Source organism: Cinclus cinclus, chromosome 3 (assembly GCF_963662255.1).
Source record: "Cinclus cinclus chromosome 3, bCinCin1.1, whole genome shotgun sequence".
In the NCBI taxonomy this organism is placed as follows: domain Eukaryota; kingdom Metazoa; phylum Chordata; class Aves; order Passeriformes; family Cinclidae; genus Cinclus; species Cinclus cinclus.
In genome coordinates, this window is record NC_085048.1 from 88,648,835 (window position 1) to 88,666,860 (window position 18,026).

General features: G+C 41.4%; 1 protein-coding gene across 2 annotated transcripts in view; it reads right to left on the reverse strand.

Annotated features, from left to right (window-relative positions):
- Positions 1-18,026, reverse strand: part of EML4 (EMAP like 4) — a 148,356-nt gene that overhangs the window by 70,217 nt on the left and 60,113 nt on the right. Inside the window, exon 1 of one of the 2 annotated variants that reach the window (XM_062490369.1) lies at positions 16,790-16,856. The exons of the other annotated variant lie outside the window; for it this stretch is intronic. Coding sequence (XP_062346353.1) covers positions 16,790-16,856 — 67 coding nt within the window. Of the gene's footprint in view, positions 1-16,789; positions 16,857-18,026 lie in introns of those variants that run through there. 2 annotated transcript variants of the gene reach the window in all.

Sequence of the window (18,026 nt, forward strand, 5' to 3'; positions counted from 1 at the left end):
CAATGAATTCACTATGAAAGAGTTTCAGGAATTTAATGCCAACTTCCACTCAGTTAAAACATGATACTCGCTACCGAAGGACCAAGAACTGAACCAACCAAAACAAAGCATCATCATACTTTCACAACACAAACAAAATTCCTACAATGAATTAGAAATAAAAACCCCTAAGAACCCTGTAGTAATGAAATATATCCACAATTACAACTGAACCAAAAGGAACAGTTAAGGTCACAATAATCAACCAGCCCCTCGCTGACAGTTTTGCATATTGTTTTAATTCACTACTTGGTTAAAGCAAAAGCAGAAGTGTATACTTCATGGCTAGTACTATATTCATTCTGGCTGAGGGAAAAAACTGCAGGGGAAATAATTAATTAATTATTTAGTAAGGTACATAATCAAATTGAGATCCAGAGACAAGAGATTAAGACTCAACAAAAATACCCTTAATACCAGCATTCATAACTGTACCTCCCTATATGCAGAAAATTGATTTTAATGACTCCATAGCCCAGCACATCCAACACTCTCTCATCAGGACTTTACAAACCCAGACACCTATAACACCCAGCCCAGTTTGGGAAGGACTGTCTAAGATTCTTTTATTAAAACCCTCATGGTCAAAACATTAACCTCCATTGGGTTTGAGGAGCTGGGAAAACTTCCTATATGCATACAAACCTATGCAGCATACAAAAAGGAACCAAGGTAAATGTACATTAAGCCATGAAGAAATGCTTTTACTTCAGGAAAGTAAATGGACTTAAAATACTATATAATTCATATTTCTACTATCCTGCAAGTATTAACCTTTAAACAGATGCAGTGGACCAGACAGAATGAACACTCCAGAACACAATTACTTTCAAAATATTATCAACTTTGTAACACCTCTTACACTGAGTAGCAGTCCAAACAGAAGAAAGCAGTTTGACATTTCCCTAAAAAAAAGAGGAGGGGAAAAAAAAAGCAGAAACCCCCTACAACTTTTTTTTTTTCTTTTTTTGTTGGTCAAAGTCTTCAATTAACAGGTATTATCCATTCTAATGGATAAATTATGGATATGTTCCCAGGCTGCATAAATATACAGCAGATCAGTATTAAACATTTGTAAAAGGAGTAAGTAGCTATGTCAAATCATCATTTTAAAGCCAAATCTTACGGAGCTCCCTGTGTAGAGTCCAAACAAGAGTAATTACCAGGAAAGGCTCCACTGCTGATTGCTGTCTCTGATGAGCACAGAAGCAAACACTCTGCACATCTCTGGACATCTTTATTTGCCACGAACTAGTAATGCTGACCAGACTGTTGCTGTTGAACCCCAGCACCCCAAAACTGGGGTGCATTAGCTGGCTGCTGCAGCTCCCAAAGGCACAGTTATGTCATTCATTAGAACTCTGAAGAACAACCGGAGGGCAAATCTTCCCACCCTGTAAGGGTGAGCTGCAATGCTCTGACCACGTCATCCGATGAGCCAGCAGAGGAGTCGATCAATGCTCTCCTCTCTGAGCTGTACTGTGGAGGCTCGAGCCTTGGCGCAGCACAGAGGGGCAGAAGGGCCCTCTCAACACAACAGCTTGTCAGAGGGCACAGCTACACAAATGGGGCATGAGGAGAAGGCCAAGAGGGTTGAGCCATTCAGCTGATTCCAAACCGGGCAAAGCAATGTGAGCCCTGTTGTACAACGGGAGGTCCCAAACCACCAGAGGCTGCTTTGCATTGCAGAGAGAGCACAGGAGACACAGCGACTGAAAGAAGCTGGAGGGCAAGGATATTACTAGGAAATCAAGACTAATTTGATTCCTTGATCAAGGAATACAGTAGCACACTTGGAACACATTTCATAGCTCTTTATCATTCTACAGAAGTGGCATCTGTTTCAAGTGATGACAACCATCTATTACCCTGGCAACTATTAGGGAATTAAAATTAATAATCCCCAACCCAAATATCTCACCCATTACAGCAAATATTCAACTGAATTCCAACATGCCCTTCTTGGCAGCGTCTTGAAAAGTAACTCAACAGGGATTATCTTAAAAGAAGATGCCCTAAAAGTAAACAAAGCTGGAATCCATGAGATCATTCTGACAAATCTGTACAATTACACTTTTTCTTCACAGAAGCCTTCAAAATCTCTTCCAGATTTCTTCTTTCATTTAAAACATATTTTATAATCTAAAGAACTACTTCAAAAGAGGTTAAAAAAAATCCCTTCCTTCAAGGACGTGCCCTCCCTCTTCAGAAAGGAAATAGCTCTTATGCAAGAACAAAGTCAGTCAATGGGAAGCAAAATTCCATCTCCTCCCTTCCTCTTCTCCCACTCCTAAACATCTGTCCTTTCCCTTGTGCTGACACAGACATGCATCTATCCGGGTCTTCCATAAGCTGGTCTTCGTGCAGTTGACTACAGATTCATTCATTTAATTAATTTAAAAAAATATTTTTTTTGGTGATCTGGTTATTCTTATTATAACCACACATCACCATTTCTGATGCGTTGGTCGTGTTTTTTAAGCTGTTGATGACCCATATTTTTAAGGGACACCCTGGGAACAAGATCAAGTGTGGAAGAAAAGCACCATCTACAGTGCTCGCTGACAGTAGCGAGGACTCATCCACATTGATGTGAATCTAAGGTACTTCAGCCTTAAAAACTGGCTTAAGGTAAGAGTTCTGGCACTTAAATGACAGCAAAAACATGCTAGGTCTAACCACACAGTACTATAACTTTCAAAATAAAAGCTTCTGTTTTTTTCATAGTTCATCAGTTTGATTTTTAATTTTAGCCAGGAACACATCAATTCTTCCCTTGCTTTTGGAGTAAGAAGAGATATACATGGGACGCTAGTATTCCATACTCATGAGACACAAGGATGACCCTAAAAATGAGGGTTCATTTCTCATAGTCAGTGAGCAGCACTGAACAGACAAGTTTCTCTGTGTGGGACTCCTCACAACCACAAGCATCAAACCACTCGTAGCAGGTTAAACAAGGCAGCAATTCAAACTGCCCCTTAGACCTGGACTAGGAACTCCAAAAGGAGTATCTAGGACATAGTGATGGTACTTAACAAACCTTAAAAGCCACATATCACTCCTAACATGCCATCTAGCAGGCACGGAGGGTATGGGCATTTGAAAAGCATCACTGTTCATCATTTGCTGCCTTGAATGTTGAACTGGTTACATTAGAAAGAAAAAAAAAAAATCTTACTACTGAACCATCTATTCTGGGCCCCCTCAACAAACCCAGAACATCCATTATCACCCCTCTGAGTCAATTCCTCCCAGCTTTGACTAAATCTAAGTAAGGAAATAATTTTAAACGTAAGCAGCATTTCAGAAAAACAAATTCTACAAACTCCAGCACACGGAAATTTAAACCACAGGGTGGAAAATCCTGTGTTTTACCCAATAAAGCCACATAAACCACAGGTAATTTTAAACCCCTGGCTGTTAAGGCACCCACACAAATTTCTACATTTTGCCCAGAGTGGTAAGTGTCTTTTATTAGGGAAAAGAACAGAATTTACTGGGACTAGTATAAAGATCTGGCTGACAATTTCAGGAGATAACTGTCCCCAAAGAATCTTTTCTCATGACAACCATGATCTGCTCACATGTGAGGGAAAGTATGTATTTGTATAACTTCCAATTTTTGTTCCAAAGAGCACTGAAAAATTTGACTCTGGATGAGGCTTATATTTCCAGACAGATACCTGACAAATTTATTTCTCCTACATGTTACAACAAAGAAAACTCTCTCAGTTTTCTGCAGATCATTTGTCTTAAGAGTAGCTTACAAAAGGTGTAAAGATCAAGAATTATAGTCCATATCTGTAATTCATAATTTTTAACAACAACAACAAAAAAAGGAAGAATTAAGACCCCATACTTTTGCTCACAGTATCTCCTCCAAATGCCAGCATATGCACAGTTTTGCAAAGGATGTGAGTCATGGAAAGAATACAAGAATGAGAATCAAAGCACACTATACGAACACGGAGGATTCAAAGAGCTCCCCTGCAATCCAAATGATACTGTATTACCCTAGAGCTTATGGCATGGAAGTGGAGTGGGAAGCTCTTCCCAAGCTCTCCCTTCCTGCAAGCACAAGACTCTGGCCTTTAACTCTCTCAATTACCTCACACATCTTTGGTTTCTCTTGCTTGTTTTTCATTCTTTTCCCTAATCTTCCAGTTTTTCTACACCAAATTAAAACTAATGCACTGCTTGATCTCACACTTGTTACTGGTGACAAAAGTTCTTTCTTTATTTTCTTTTCAGAATAACAATGCAAATGTTCTGAGATAGGTACAGGTAAGTCACTTACTGTAGACAGTGCAAAACATTAACAATTCCAACACTAGCTAAACCTTAAATTTGTCTCCTTCAAAGACATTTCTTCAGGTTTTCAGGAAGAACACATTGTCACACACCACTCATTTGCTCAGGATTGATGCTGCACGATGACCATCACATCAACCAGACTGTCTTCCTTGCATAACTCATGAGATTTTTTAATGTTTCACAGACCCATCTAATTTTAACCCCTACAAGTAATTAATTAAAAAAGGATATATCACTCTATGCTAGCCATTCCACTGATTTGAAACTAGATCAAAACCATTTTGATCACAAGTAATGATTTAATACAAGCAGTATTTAATTTTCTGTGGATGACCCGTAAGATGATTTTGCTGAAACCCACGAAAAGTGCAGTGCAGCAGTTGCTACTGGCCTTTGATATGGTGGACTAGTTTATGGTCAGTTTGAAGCATGTTCACGTCTGTAAGCCGGCATCACTACAGTATAAAGATCATGGCCCATGTTTTGAATCAACTTAATTTGAAAGGGTTGTTCTGATATGCAAGATGATTTACCACTTCATGCCTAACAGTTAGTAGCTCAATTTGTATATGCTAGACAGATTTGTGCACATAGACTTTCATATATTTTTATTTTCCTGACATGAAAAAGCAAAGGAAGGAAAAAGATGAAAAGATGACACAAAAACATCCCAACAAAAAGTAACCCAATAATAACCACAAATTACAGAAAATAAAAATATTTTTATAATAAGCTTGTGTATCTGCTGCTGTCAACATTCAGTTCTACTACAGATAATCCAGAAATTCATCAGCATGAGATTTGAAGGGCACAGCCCCACCCATACCATAATTGACCAACGTAAGTGTTCTGCTTGCCTAAGTTTCCAGTAACTGTATAACTTATTGGGCACAAAATTTTTATATTTCATACTTGCTGATACTAGCTTTGACAGGCAGACTGTAAGAACAGAACCAACACTTAAGGACACTTGTCATATTTGACACTGGTATCCATTTGAATACTTGAAGAGGCAGATAATTAGGCACTGCCTCACATCCTTCCCCAACTGCATACTTCCTATCAGCTCCACCTCCACTGAGATGCATCTCAAGAGTAAGACCATTCACAGGTTTTTCCCCACCCACTGCTTGAAAAGCCTTGTGGTTTTTAAGTACTTTTCTTCCCCTAACATTGCTTGGCTCCTGATGCTCCAGATACTGTTCCTGATACTGATCTTCAAGACTTGGCCTTCAGCCACAAGACAAGCCCTTCCCCTTCCAAAATACTACTTCTGCTACAAATCAGCAACCTCTACATTCCATAGGAAGAAGTCATGGTGGCTATGGGCACCTACTTGGGATCCCCCATATAAATGGCTCAGCAGCTATCCCAGCCACCTCAAGCTCTTATCAGTATTTGGTGCCCTCCCATTTTCATGTCACAGTAAGGAGACGGGCAGGGAGCATCTTTTCTAACACAGAGGCTTGGAAATTCACACAGCAACCAGAGGCAGCCGCAATAAACTGCTCTGCTGCAAGCTGCACATGCATTAACACTTTAGCACACACAGATTAGTATCCTTTCACTGGAAATATTTCATGTTGTGCTAGAAGTGTTAGAACGTTTCCATGCTAAAATGCTAATTTAAAAGTACCAAATTAAGCAAAATGTTGTAGGTTAATCTCCATCCTCCCTAATGCCCAAACTGATCTAACTAAAATTTTCCAAGAAAACAACTTTTCATATGCTGAAGAGGGACCACATCCCTGAAGTCTTTCCCTCCATCGAGGGCTCAGGCACCACTCACCTCTCTGTACCAAAAGCAGATGGCACCCAAGCCAGTTTATGGAGAAACTCAACAGGCTTTAGCCCTACAGGACAGAAACAAAACCACCCAATGCCTGGTGCTCCAGGGTGACCACAGCAGGACACAGTATAGGAAAGCATCTCTCCTGCACTCCCAAAGCCTCACTGCAGAGGAGCCTGCATGCCCTGCCTAACCCAAAACACCAGACAACAGTGCGGAAAAGCGCTCAGCTCTCACAGGTAAACCCACCAGAAGCAATCAGGCTTTTGTTTGACAATCAAGCCCTTCTAGTTTCAAATTAGGTGACAATTTAATTAGAAAATTAGGTAATTAGCAGAAGCTACTGACCTTAATCTCTTTTTAACTTCACTCCTCCTCTGTTAAATGAAATTAAATTAATCATCCCACACTGCCTAAAGGTTAATTACCACCTGTGGGCTACCAATGAACTACCCTAAGTGCTGCAGCAAGGTCAGTGTTTAAATGTATGCCATTTTTCAAGAAGCAAGATTAAGAGCCTTCCCATAAAAATAAGAGAGAGGCAAAAAATAAGAAAGAAAATAAAGTTAACTCAAAAATACCAACCACTTGTATATGAAGAATCACCTTTTCAGAGCTTTAACTTGGAGGAGATTATGACCAAGTAATTAAAAGCTGCACCTTACTACCTATATGATTTCAATATAGTCTTGAAGAACAACCCAAAAGCTGACTTTTAAGTTCAGTCTCACTTCCAACTTAGAACACTCTTCTTTAACCTTATGTCTTTAATGCACAAATCCACAAGAAGATGGCAGCATTAATTGTCACTGATCTGCTCAACATAATGAATGTTGATGACCACAGTCAGGCTCAGACAAAAGTACTGCTATCCAAAACATCACCAAGTCCACCAAACGCACAGAATTCATAGAGAAACACTGGACCATATGAAACACTGGTTTTCCTGGAATCCTGTGCAAACTCAGACAGGTACGTGGCAGGCAAGGAAGTTGGAGTGAAGGCTTATAAATGGAAAGGTGGGGGAGAGGAAGAAGCAAAGAAGAGGGAAAAAAAAGCACACTTGCAGTTATCTCAGATTCTCCATCTCTCTGTACAACCCTCCCTCCACCCAGGACCACTTATTCTTTAACTGTTCTTGCCAGAGTGATAGTGCTAATTCATGCTCAAAGATGCGTCCTTATATTTAGATTTTTTTTTTTTCAGAAATTAAGCCCCAATTCATACAGCTTTCCTCTGATTATTCAAGCTTTATTTCCAAAACATATACTTTTCTAGTAACACATGAATAAAATCCAAGTTTGCAGAATCTTTAGATTGCAGCAATGGAGGCAAAGTCCAACATTCCCCATTACTGGCAGTGTATCTCCTCTGCTGCAAAACATTTGAATTTAGTAGTACCAACATACTTTCAATCTGACACTTATGGAAACCTTCCAATATCTTAAATATTTATTGCTTATTTGGGCAACTAACTTAATCGGGTTTTTCTCTGTGGTATGCTTTTAACAAGTACATTTTTGCCCCAGAGGAAAGAAGTTTCTACTCTAAGATTGCTATATTCTGATCAATTCTAGAGTACCATTTCAGCAGCAAAACAGAAAAGCACTGAAATCATTAAGTAAGATAACATCAGGCAAAGCAAAATAACCTCCTCTTTTATGGACACATTTCATTTTGTACCATGCAATGTTTGCTTACAGAATTCTACTCATCTCAAATTCTAGCACAAAGATAAATAATCTCTAGTTTCTGTTATCTAGGAATCAAGTTAGACATTATCCCTGAAAATAAAAGTGCTGGAACATTTCTGAAAGTTTTTGCACTGGCTGCTTCATTGTGCCATGCATTTCTTTCCCCCAGGACTCATAAATATCTAATTTGTAACATCAAAAATACCACTATACAAACACTTTCTTTGATCTCCTTCTGTGCTATTCTAAACCAATCTATCGTAAGTGCCACTATGCAAAACTGCATCAAGAAAAATAGAATCCTGGCCTGTAGCACTAATTTCCTTTCCCAAAGAAATACAGACCTCCTTCTCCCAAAACACTCATCTACCCTTCAGGGAAAGCCTTCCCTTTCAGCACTGCTGGAAAAAGCAGGATCTGAGCAGTTTTGTGCTCAGCAGAAACGTGCTTACACCAGAGCAGGGGGAGGCACCAGCACTGGTGTGCACAGCACTATTTTACAGTTTGCCAAGTCACAGGGCACGGTGATTTCAGATAAAGGGAAAACCTGTTTTGAAACAGACTCACCAACTCACGTCCTTATCTTAGTTTTCTGGTATTTCAGGATTAGGAATTCCTTCCACTTACAGCCTGATGTGGCTACTGCTTTATTACCTCTCCATACCAGAGCCCACTCAGTAAAACACCAACTCTGAACTTCCACTCCGAACAAGCTAAAGTGACCTTGAAGAGGTATTGTCCATCTTTGTATCTTCTTGTCCAAAACCTAAGGATGACAATCCACTCCCCCCCTTGAAAAGAATAGCCTCTAAGAGACAAGCCTTCAGGTGGGAGCATTCATTCCAGTGTTAGTTTTTCCCTGGTGACCATCCACCCACAGCTCTGCGGGAGGAGCTGGGTTGTGCTTGCAAGGCCATCATGCTTCGTCCATCCCGCTGAGCAGCATCTCCTGCAGAAGGCACCCCGTGTCCCAGCTCTGTGGTACAAATGTTACCCTCACTGCCACAGGGGATACCATCTCACAGCCATTCAACCTCTCCTGTGTCTTCTAAGCAAGAACCGACAAAAGGTTTGGTTTCAATGTTTTTAAAAGTCTGCTGTTTCTTATGAATGCGAGACTAAAGCTCTCTAATCACAAACTTGATCCAACTCAACACTTGCAACAGCAGCAGTCAAAATCCTGCTTTTGTTTACTTCCACCAAGAAGCTTCCATAGCTTCTGCAACTGTTTGCAGCTTTGGTATTAGAAGAACATCTCTACAACAGCTTGCATTTACTCCAGGTGGAACCAAATCCACAGCAGTTTGGTTTGGCTGGGGGCTTCCTGCATAGAAAAGAACTAACTCATCTCCATAAAGACCAGTCATACTATAGACATGGCTAAGCTATCTGCATGATTTCAGGGATAAAGCACATGGCTTCCACACAGCCAACCCAGAAGGTGGTATCTGCAACTACTCATCACACACTATTCATAATCTCCAATTCAGTTACTACACAGGAGGAATACTGAGAAATAAATGGAATATCTACACATTGTGTGTCAGAGAAAACACAGGCCAGAGTATACAGTAAGCAGTATCTACGCTGTGCAAGTCAACAGCCAACCTCAAAAAGGGGGACTGAGCATAAATACAATTAAATTGACTGGTTCTTTAGTTCAGCTCTTTTCATTTTGTTATGTTAGCAGTTAAACAGCTCAGGTGAAGTAACAGCTGTAAACAAGGTGTGGGTGGAAAGCATTGCTCACACCTTTCCTGCTCCTGTGGCTGCTGCTGCATGACTGCCCTGCAACATGGGGCTTCTCAAGAGCTATAGAAACATTAATATTGACATAAGTTCTTTTGCGAAGGTAGTCTTTTAAACAATTCAGACTGCAGATCTGTCACTAAGTGTTGCCGCACTGTCCTTTAGCAAGGACACTATCAACAAGTTCCCAGAAATGCTTATAAACAAATGAGGTAATTGTGAAATGAAACAGATTTAATTCATGGCAAGAAAGAACTCTTGACTGCACATCTATTATAAAAAGCTGCAGTTAAGCCACCTCTGCAGAAATAAATACATAAAAATGAAGCCAGTTTCAATCATAATTTCAGTCACTAATTCTGGTACTATTAGACCTAAAATGGAAAACTCCCCAAAAAGGGATTAATTAAGTCTCAGCTTTATTTAGGCAAAACCACAAAGCAGATTTCAGAACCGAAGCAGAGCAAAGCAAACATAAATACTTGGACAGAGTGTTATATGATGCTACAACTTCCCAGAGAAAAATCAATCACTCAACAGAACACTTTGGTTGACATAGGCAGGCTAAGACCTTCTAAAATTTCACCCTGAAAGTATTTTATGTACAAGTCCTACACAAAATTGAGATATCATAATCACTGTTGATAAATCACATGCATGTGTGCATGGAATTTGCTTACATGGCAAAAATGCCTTTCTGTAAGGATACTTTTTCCTTTCTTCTCAAAGGATCCCATAGGGAAACAAACACACTTCTGTGTGGAATGTCTGCCAAATTTTGTACACTCAAAAGGGATATATTCATCAATAGTGCTTAAATACACCACATTTTGTATCATAAACAGATTACTTATCGCACTTTCCTACAGATGGGGTCTCTGAAGCATAAGAAATCATCAGGTTTCTTTTCCCATTATTTGCTGCAAAGGAACAGTTTGTAGGTAAAAAACACAGCCCTGCAAATAGCAACAGTGGCTGATCATGGATATGCCCAGTATTATAAATACTGCAAGTGCTACAAATACTTGACAGAAAAAGAAATCTTGAATACAGTCGTGTCTAAGTAAGAGCAGCGTCACAAATTACAAATATGTTGCATTTTTTTCTCATTTACTTCTTTCTTCCTCAAAATTAAGGAATTAATTAAGAACTGATAACAATCAAAGCCACCTAAGAAAGAGAAATATTTATTTGCCAAAAGAGACAATTTCAGAAAAAAGCAGGAACATTTTTGTAAAGAGGTAGATGAGCACAAACACAACCAGAGAGCCTCAGAACTGCCATTCAACCCACCACCACTGCCACATCAGCTGTTGGTCCCCTACAGACCTATGTCAAAACTCTTCTCTGGTTATCACTGCGTAACACCTCCAGCTTTTCATAATGTATCAGGACTGCAATGCTAGGTTAGGCCTACCGGAACCCACAGAAATAAAGTTTACAGAATTTTTACTAATACGCTCCAGCTCATAAACTGAAAAGTACTCTGGAAAAAGCTATATATTGTAGGTCTCTAGTGTTTGCAATTCAGTTTTATTCTCTTTTTTAAACCCTGGAGATTTGTATTTGTTTGATAACTGTGGGGGGAACAATCTAAAGCCAAAAAGATAATAGTTACTCTGAAAGCAGCTATTATCCTAAACCACTGAATTATCTAGTTTATTCCCCTAATGCTTATGTTTTAGGACTGATTAATTCCCCATACACTTACTAAGCATTAGCTATGCTAATTCAGCTATTTATATATATAAAAGAACCATCCAGGAGGATACTATTTCCACATAATACTGCCAACCAAAATAACAGGATCCTTCATGCATGAAAAACATTCCTCCCACCACAACAGAATACATCAACAGGAACAAAATTATTTTGTAACTTTTCAGAATCTTCCAACCATTCCAATAATCTTATTTTTTAACTTTTATTTTATTTTTAAACAAAATAAGTTTCTTGGGCTGCAACCTGGGGTATAGCCACATAAACCAGCAGAGAGCAAGCCCAAGAGAGAGTTAACAGCATCACACTACACAAGCACACTGCTCTTACTCAAGACTAAATGCCAGCTTGTTTAACCTACTAATCCACATTTACTAACCTACTGTGTCAACATGCTCCAAGTTCCCGCCTCCACTTAGCCCTCTGCAACTCCCGTGCAAGCCCACACTCCAACTAGGTGTGACCATTCTTGCAGCCTGCAAGTTGCACAGGACAAAGTTGTCATGCCAGAGTGCTCCGTGACACACAACAGGGATACCTGGGAGAGCTGGGGAACACCTCTCAGGAAGGTGGAGAGGATAAGTGATCCTGCCACAGCAGGGACAGAAGCACAGCTCTGTCCCCACTGAATAAAATTCTAACAAAAGAGTTAGAATTATTTATAGTATGGACAGAGTGATACTTTTTTAGGTGTTTGAACTGCATCTTTTAAAGGAAAAAAAAGCTTGTCAGAAGGTTTTTCTTCTCAGCAGTTTTTTATTTCATTACTAAAGGCTTCCTTGATTGCAAAAATGCATAGAACATGGTAAAGATGGGCAATTAGAAGATTTCTTCAGTGAAAGCCATTACACGTTTTCTTCAGTTCAATGTTGTTCATAAATATTCATTCAAGACTGAAGCTGAAAGCAAGTAAGAAACACTGGGAGACACCAAGTTTGTTTTTTTATGTTAAGATCAAATCAAAAGTCAAAACAACAAATTGTTCTAATTTTAGTATTTATTAATTAATTTAGTATTGATTTAGTCTGTACTACTACTACTACTACTACTACTAGTCTTGGGCATGGTTTCATTTCTTCTTAAGCCAAACTCTGGGCTGCTGCTATAAGGGGTGATTTTCCTTGAAGGATCAGGTTGCTTTTTATGCCCCAGTATCTGCTGCAGGACGTAATTTTTGGTCGCTACTTGATGGAAAACATTTTCCATCCCCAATCAGTTTTCAGTTGGATCAACCCACTGGCCAGCTTCTGCCAAACCCCTGCCCAACAGCCCTCAGGGCCACTCTGCCAACATGCACACAACATAACCCCATCACCGGAACTGCACACCATCATTGCAAACCACTCAGCATGACACTTGCAGCTCTGACTTTTTCACCTCCATTATCTCAGAAAAGCAACTTCAAAAAATACCTTAATGCTCAAGACATTGTGGCACTTATTTACCAAATCAGTCAAATCATGCAAAAAACTGAAGGATCAACTCAAACCAGGTTCTCACAGAAGTGAATGCTTCCTTTGATGCATTTCATAGGTATCAGAGACTAGACCATGGGTATTACCATTATTTTAAATGCTTCTGAAGAACTTCACAGGCAAACAAGGGCAAACCCCAACAAATTCATGCACTTTTAGAACATACAAAGAACAAAAAAGGTGCTGGAAGAGAAGAGCAAAGCAAGAAGACATGTCACCTCAATCCTGTTTTTATGATGCATAAGGACATGTTCTCATCACACAACGAAGAACTGTGACTAATGGCTGTCATGTCTGGTTTTTCCTTATTCCCTGCTCACAGGACAGAAGCTGCATGTCCAGCATTTTTTCTGCATTTATTTGCAAGTTCTGCTTTCAAAGCTGCTCTGGCTCCATGCAGAAGGAGCAGGTTGAAGAAGCCTGCTGCAAGGGGGAAGTTTCCAATGCCACCTCTTTCCTGCTGAACTTATTTCTCTGTGTAAAGCAGGGCTGTGATGTAGGGCTCATAAAGACACTTTTTAGATTGAAGCATTACTCAAAATTGGAGAGCAAAGACTTGGTGCTGAGAAAGTGCGTGCAGTCTGAACCTTTCTAGCTGACCTTTAATGACAAGTTTGCTGCGTCAACTCCACCTCTGACATTTCACCAATTTCAATACTTCAGCAACTTCCAAATGTGGTTTGCAGTTACTTCAACTTGCAATTACTTTCTGCAACCGCCAAAAAATGCTAACCATTACCCTGCACAAGTCACTATTATCTCCTCAACCCCCTTCTGATGACTAATACATGTTCCTATAATCGTTAGGAGCCAGCTAAGAGATCTGAACTGGCAAAACAGAAAAAAACGTTACCCAAAAATGATAGTACAGTTTTAAAAGGTAACTATGAAGTTAAAGAAATTATACTTTTATTGAGACAAGGTATTGGCCTTCTAAATAGTTGTGAGATGAAAACCCCTCCTGAACTTTACACTATTTGCAATTTTGTGTTGTGTACACATAGCACTGCACGCACTAGAAAGAAAAAGGCTCCTGTACCACCCAAATACTTACAGCACAGTCCTTTATATCAGATACTAATTAAAATTAAATACTTCTGCACCAGCACCTGTGCAGGGAAGCAAGGCAGCAGGAACAGCAGTATGTGCCAGCCACTGTCACTGCCTGCCAGCGAGGCAGGTGGCAAAGCCACTGCCAATAGAGATGTCCTCCAGGGCACAGTGACAGCCCCTTCCTTGCCAGAGGCACCAAGCCCAAGGCAGAGTGACTGTCACCCCTGAGAAACCCTGCCGGGGCACTGACACAACCCCAGCTTTGCCATCAATGTCTCCAGGAACTGGCCAACCCCACTGTGAAAAAACCCTAAGCAAGCTCTTTACTAGTCTTAACATTAAGGACAAATGCATACAAGAGTCTGAAAGCAATCAAGCTTACAAAACACAGTAAGTTGGAGGGGTTTTTTTGTTTTTTCCCCATTTATAAATACCAATTTCAATATCAAGCATCACTGGAGGCAAATATTTAATCTAGAAGAATGCCAACTGAAGATCTGTTTGTAGGTAAATATTTCCCTTGGTAAAACTGAAAATTTCTATTCTAATCTGTATTGTCTGAGATAAATTCCAGCCCATATCCAATTTGATAGCTATGCTCTTCCTAAGGGACATGTCTTTGCCTTAGCTTTAATTATAAAAGGCTAATTAGAAAAAGGAGGAAAAAAAAGAAGTCTTTCCCACTGACACCAGACAAGCTTTTCAAAAAATTTGATTAAGCTGCCTATCAGCACTTGTACCACATATGTTAAAAGGAAATGCTAGTTCTTTACTGCTGAATTAGGAATTAATATTTAGCTTTGGCAAGAAATGGGCACTTAGAGATATGTACAATGACACCTGTGCACAAAACAAACCATAATTTAAAGGTAGAAAAGTTCCTATAGAAAAGTATATCACTATTGGATACTTATTTTTTAAAAAGTTAAGTTATACCCAAAACCCTCACCTGAAACACAGTACTGTTAGTATAAAGCCTTAAGCTCCTTTAAATAAAGCAAGAATGAGCATGTATAGCCCAACAAAAAGAAGAAAAAAATACTTGCTATAACTTAATCTCAGGCTTTTCCATACTTGTTACCAGTGCAAGGTTGCTGAAAGCCCTCAAGGCTGAAGTTAGAAATTTCACAGGAACAAAGCACTTGTTGATTCTCCATCATACCAGTTTCTTATCACTCTAACTTTACACGCAAGCCAACACACAGTCATTAGAAAACCTGATATAAAAGTATATTAGGTTTAGCCGTACAAGTAGGAATCAAGTTTTAAATCAACAAAACAAACTACCCTGTTAAGAATATCTATGGTCAGATTTTCTTTTAATTACAAAGTCTAACTCTTATCCAGCAAAATGCTCAGTCTTACATCAAGACTGATTTTTTAAATAAAAATAACTTCCTAAGACACAGAAAAATAATTAAAATAGAACATATGCATTCAGAAAAGACTAGATTTCTCCCATCTTACTTTGCTGGATTTCTACACAAACCTCAAAGGTAAATCCATTATGTCACACTCACTTTGAACTTCAAGGTATGCCTCAAGCTGAAGTTTGAGACACTGTTACATTTTTTACAGACAATCACAGAAACTCTTGTGAAAAGCCATTAAAGTCAGTGGAAACGTTGGTCATACAAACCTCTACATATTGGTAACAAAGCTCCAAGCTATAGCCATAAGAAATGCTGTTCTAGTGAATTTTGTCTGAAGACAAACATCTAAACATTAATTTTTATTTTCTACAGTAAATATACTTGCAAGCCTGCAAAAATTCATACAAAGCACTTACAATGTTAACATTTCCAATTTATCCTCCCATCTTTCTCGGGGGTTGCGACATCTTGAATTCTAAACCAAATGCTTTGAATTCTGAAGCAGATAAAGTACAGTGCACATTGCTCACTTTAAAAAGTACACTACAGCAAGGTCATTCCTTTCTTCCACTAAATCCCCATAGAAATCCATGCATTAAGCACTTGCTCTTTTTTCTTTAGGAAACTTTTCTGCGGACCTTTGCATTTTCAGTCGTAAGATTTTACATGTGAGATGCTGCATTTGTATCCAAATTGCACGGCCTGAAACAGCAAACAAAGAAGGGGCGCTCGCTGATGTCTGTTTCATTCGCAGTAAAACACTTCCACTCCGTGTACAGGGGAACACGCTTTATCTCTGATAGGATTTCTTGGTTAGGGTTATTTGGCTGGGTTTTTTAAGACCACATAGTTTTGGTAGCTACGAGTCAGAACGCTACAATTAATTACCTAATTTGCACTCAAGAGCGACTGTTTTGATAGCAGCTGTTTGAAGAAAGGAAATATGCATTGAAGCATTTCCTTTTTATTATGACACTGGTAAAAACAAAGGGAGAAGTGGAAAAGCCCTTAGTTCTGAAGGGCAAACAGAGGCTCCCCAGGCAGCGGGAGCTGCAGCAGGAGCAGTTCTGCTCTCCCCACGCTCAACGAGCCTTTACTGCCGCCTGCCTGAGGCCCCGCAGTCCCACCGGGGCTTCCTCCGGCTCTTCCTTCGGACAGCGTCAAACCGAGCGCTCCAAAGGAAAGGCTGGACACGCCGGAGCCTCCCTCTCACCAGGGCTGGAGAGGTCCCTCGCACGAAACTCTTCCATGGCCCAGCCCCGGCCGTCGGGACCCACGCTACTCCACGCCTCCCGTCCAGTGAACATTAACTTCATCTTTATCGCCCCCTCCGCTGTGCACGCACCTTCCGATTTAATGGGTTTCGGGGTTTTTTGTTTAGTTTTTTTTTTTTTTTTTTTTTTTTGGTCAATTTTCTCGCACGGCAGCGAGCCCCTCAGCCCCCGGGCAGGCACACCTTGCGGGCTGGGTCGGGGATGCGGGGCCAGCCCCGCTACCGTCAGGATTCCCCGTCTCCCCTCCGGGGCCGGGAACCGCGGAGCGCAGCGCGCTGGGACGGCTCGGAGCAGCGCGGTACTTTACCCGTGCAGAAGGCGGCGAGCGCCGAGGGGTCGCAGGCTGCGGCCAGGCAGGACAAGCCTTCCTCCATCCCTCCGGCCGCCACCGCCGCCGAGCCGGCCCCGCCGCGCCTCAGCGACAGCTCCCTCGCCCCAGCCCGGCCGGCGGGCGCCCAGCACACGGTCCCGGGCCGCCGAGCCCCGCTGGCGGCGGCCGGTCCCGCCGCCCGTGCCCCTGCCCCTGCCCCGCAGCGAGCCGGGGGCGGGCCGGGCCGGGGCCCGGGGAGGGGCCGCCCGCAGGCGGAGGCCACGCGCTGGCGGTAGCGGCCGGGGACCGCGGCCCCCCGGGGCCTGTGCTCGGCGGGGAAGCGGAGCCGCCGAGCTGCTCCCGAACGGGAGAGCGGCAGCTGCTCGCAGGTCCTGCCCTGCAGGGTCCTGCAGCCTCCCCACAGCGACGGCAGCCACCGGGAACCGACACCCCCGCCCCGGGGACGCCGCGGTGCCGGACCATGCGCAGCCCCCAGCCACGGCCCTGTCCGCGCTCGGGGAGTGAAGAACCACCGCCACTGACTAACGACAGAACCCTCGGCCGATGCACATAAACCATTTCTGTTCCAAAGCACGTCAGTCTGTCTGTCTGTCTGTCAGAAACGGCACACATCTATCGTCAGGCACAGCGCGACATGAGGAGTGACAGGAGCAGCGACACGGGGAGTTCACACGGGGGGGAAGAAGGGGGCAGCAGTTTGCTCAGTATTATATTGGAATATTTTTCACATGACATCGTTTCGAGACGAAAAAGCAATGACGTCACTGACAATATACTCATATCCTTTATATGAAAACTAAGCAAAATACCACGGCTTAAAAGCAGCAGCTTTGCAAAGCTATAATCCTGTTCAGCAGAAGGGAACTCGTATTACAAATGCATTACAATCTATTTAATGTGATCATGATTTTGTCTGTCTTGCAAGACGAAGCACAGCCAGATGAGAACTAATGAATGCAACATGTGTTCATTCTTTTGGTAGCCGTGCCTGAAGCCAATTGGCAGAATGACTACAGCAAGATAAATGTCAAAACAAAACAATTTGTGAATATGTACTGCATGTATTTTGACTCTATCATACTTGAAATAGTTTATTATTTTCGAGATTTGCATGCATATTAAATAACTCTGGATTAAAGTTTAGAGTTCCAGACAACAGTGGGATAGTAAAAAAAAAAAAAAAAACCGGTGGGGGAGGGGAAGTCCGTGTCTC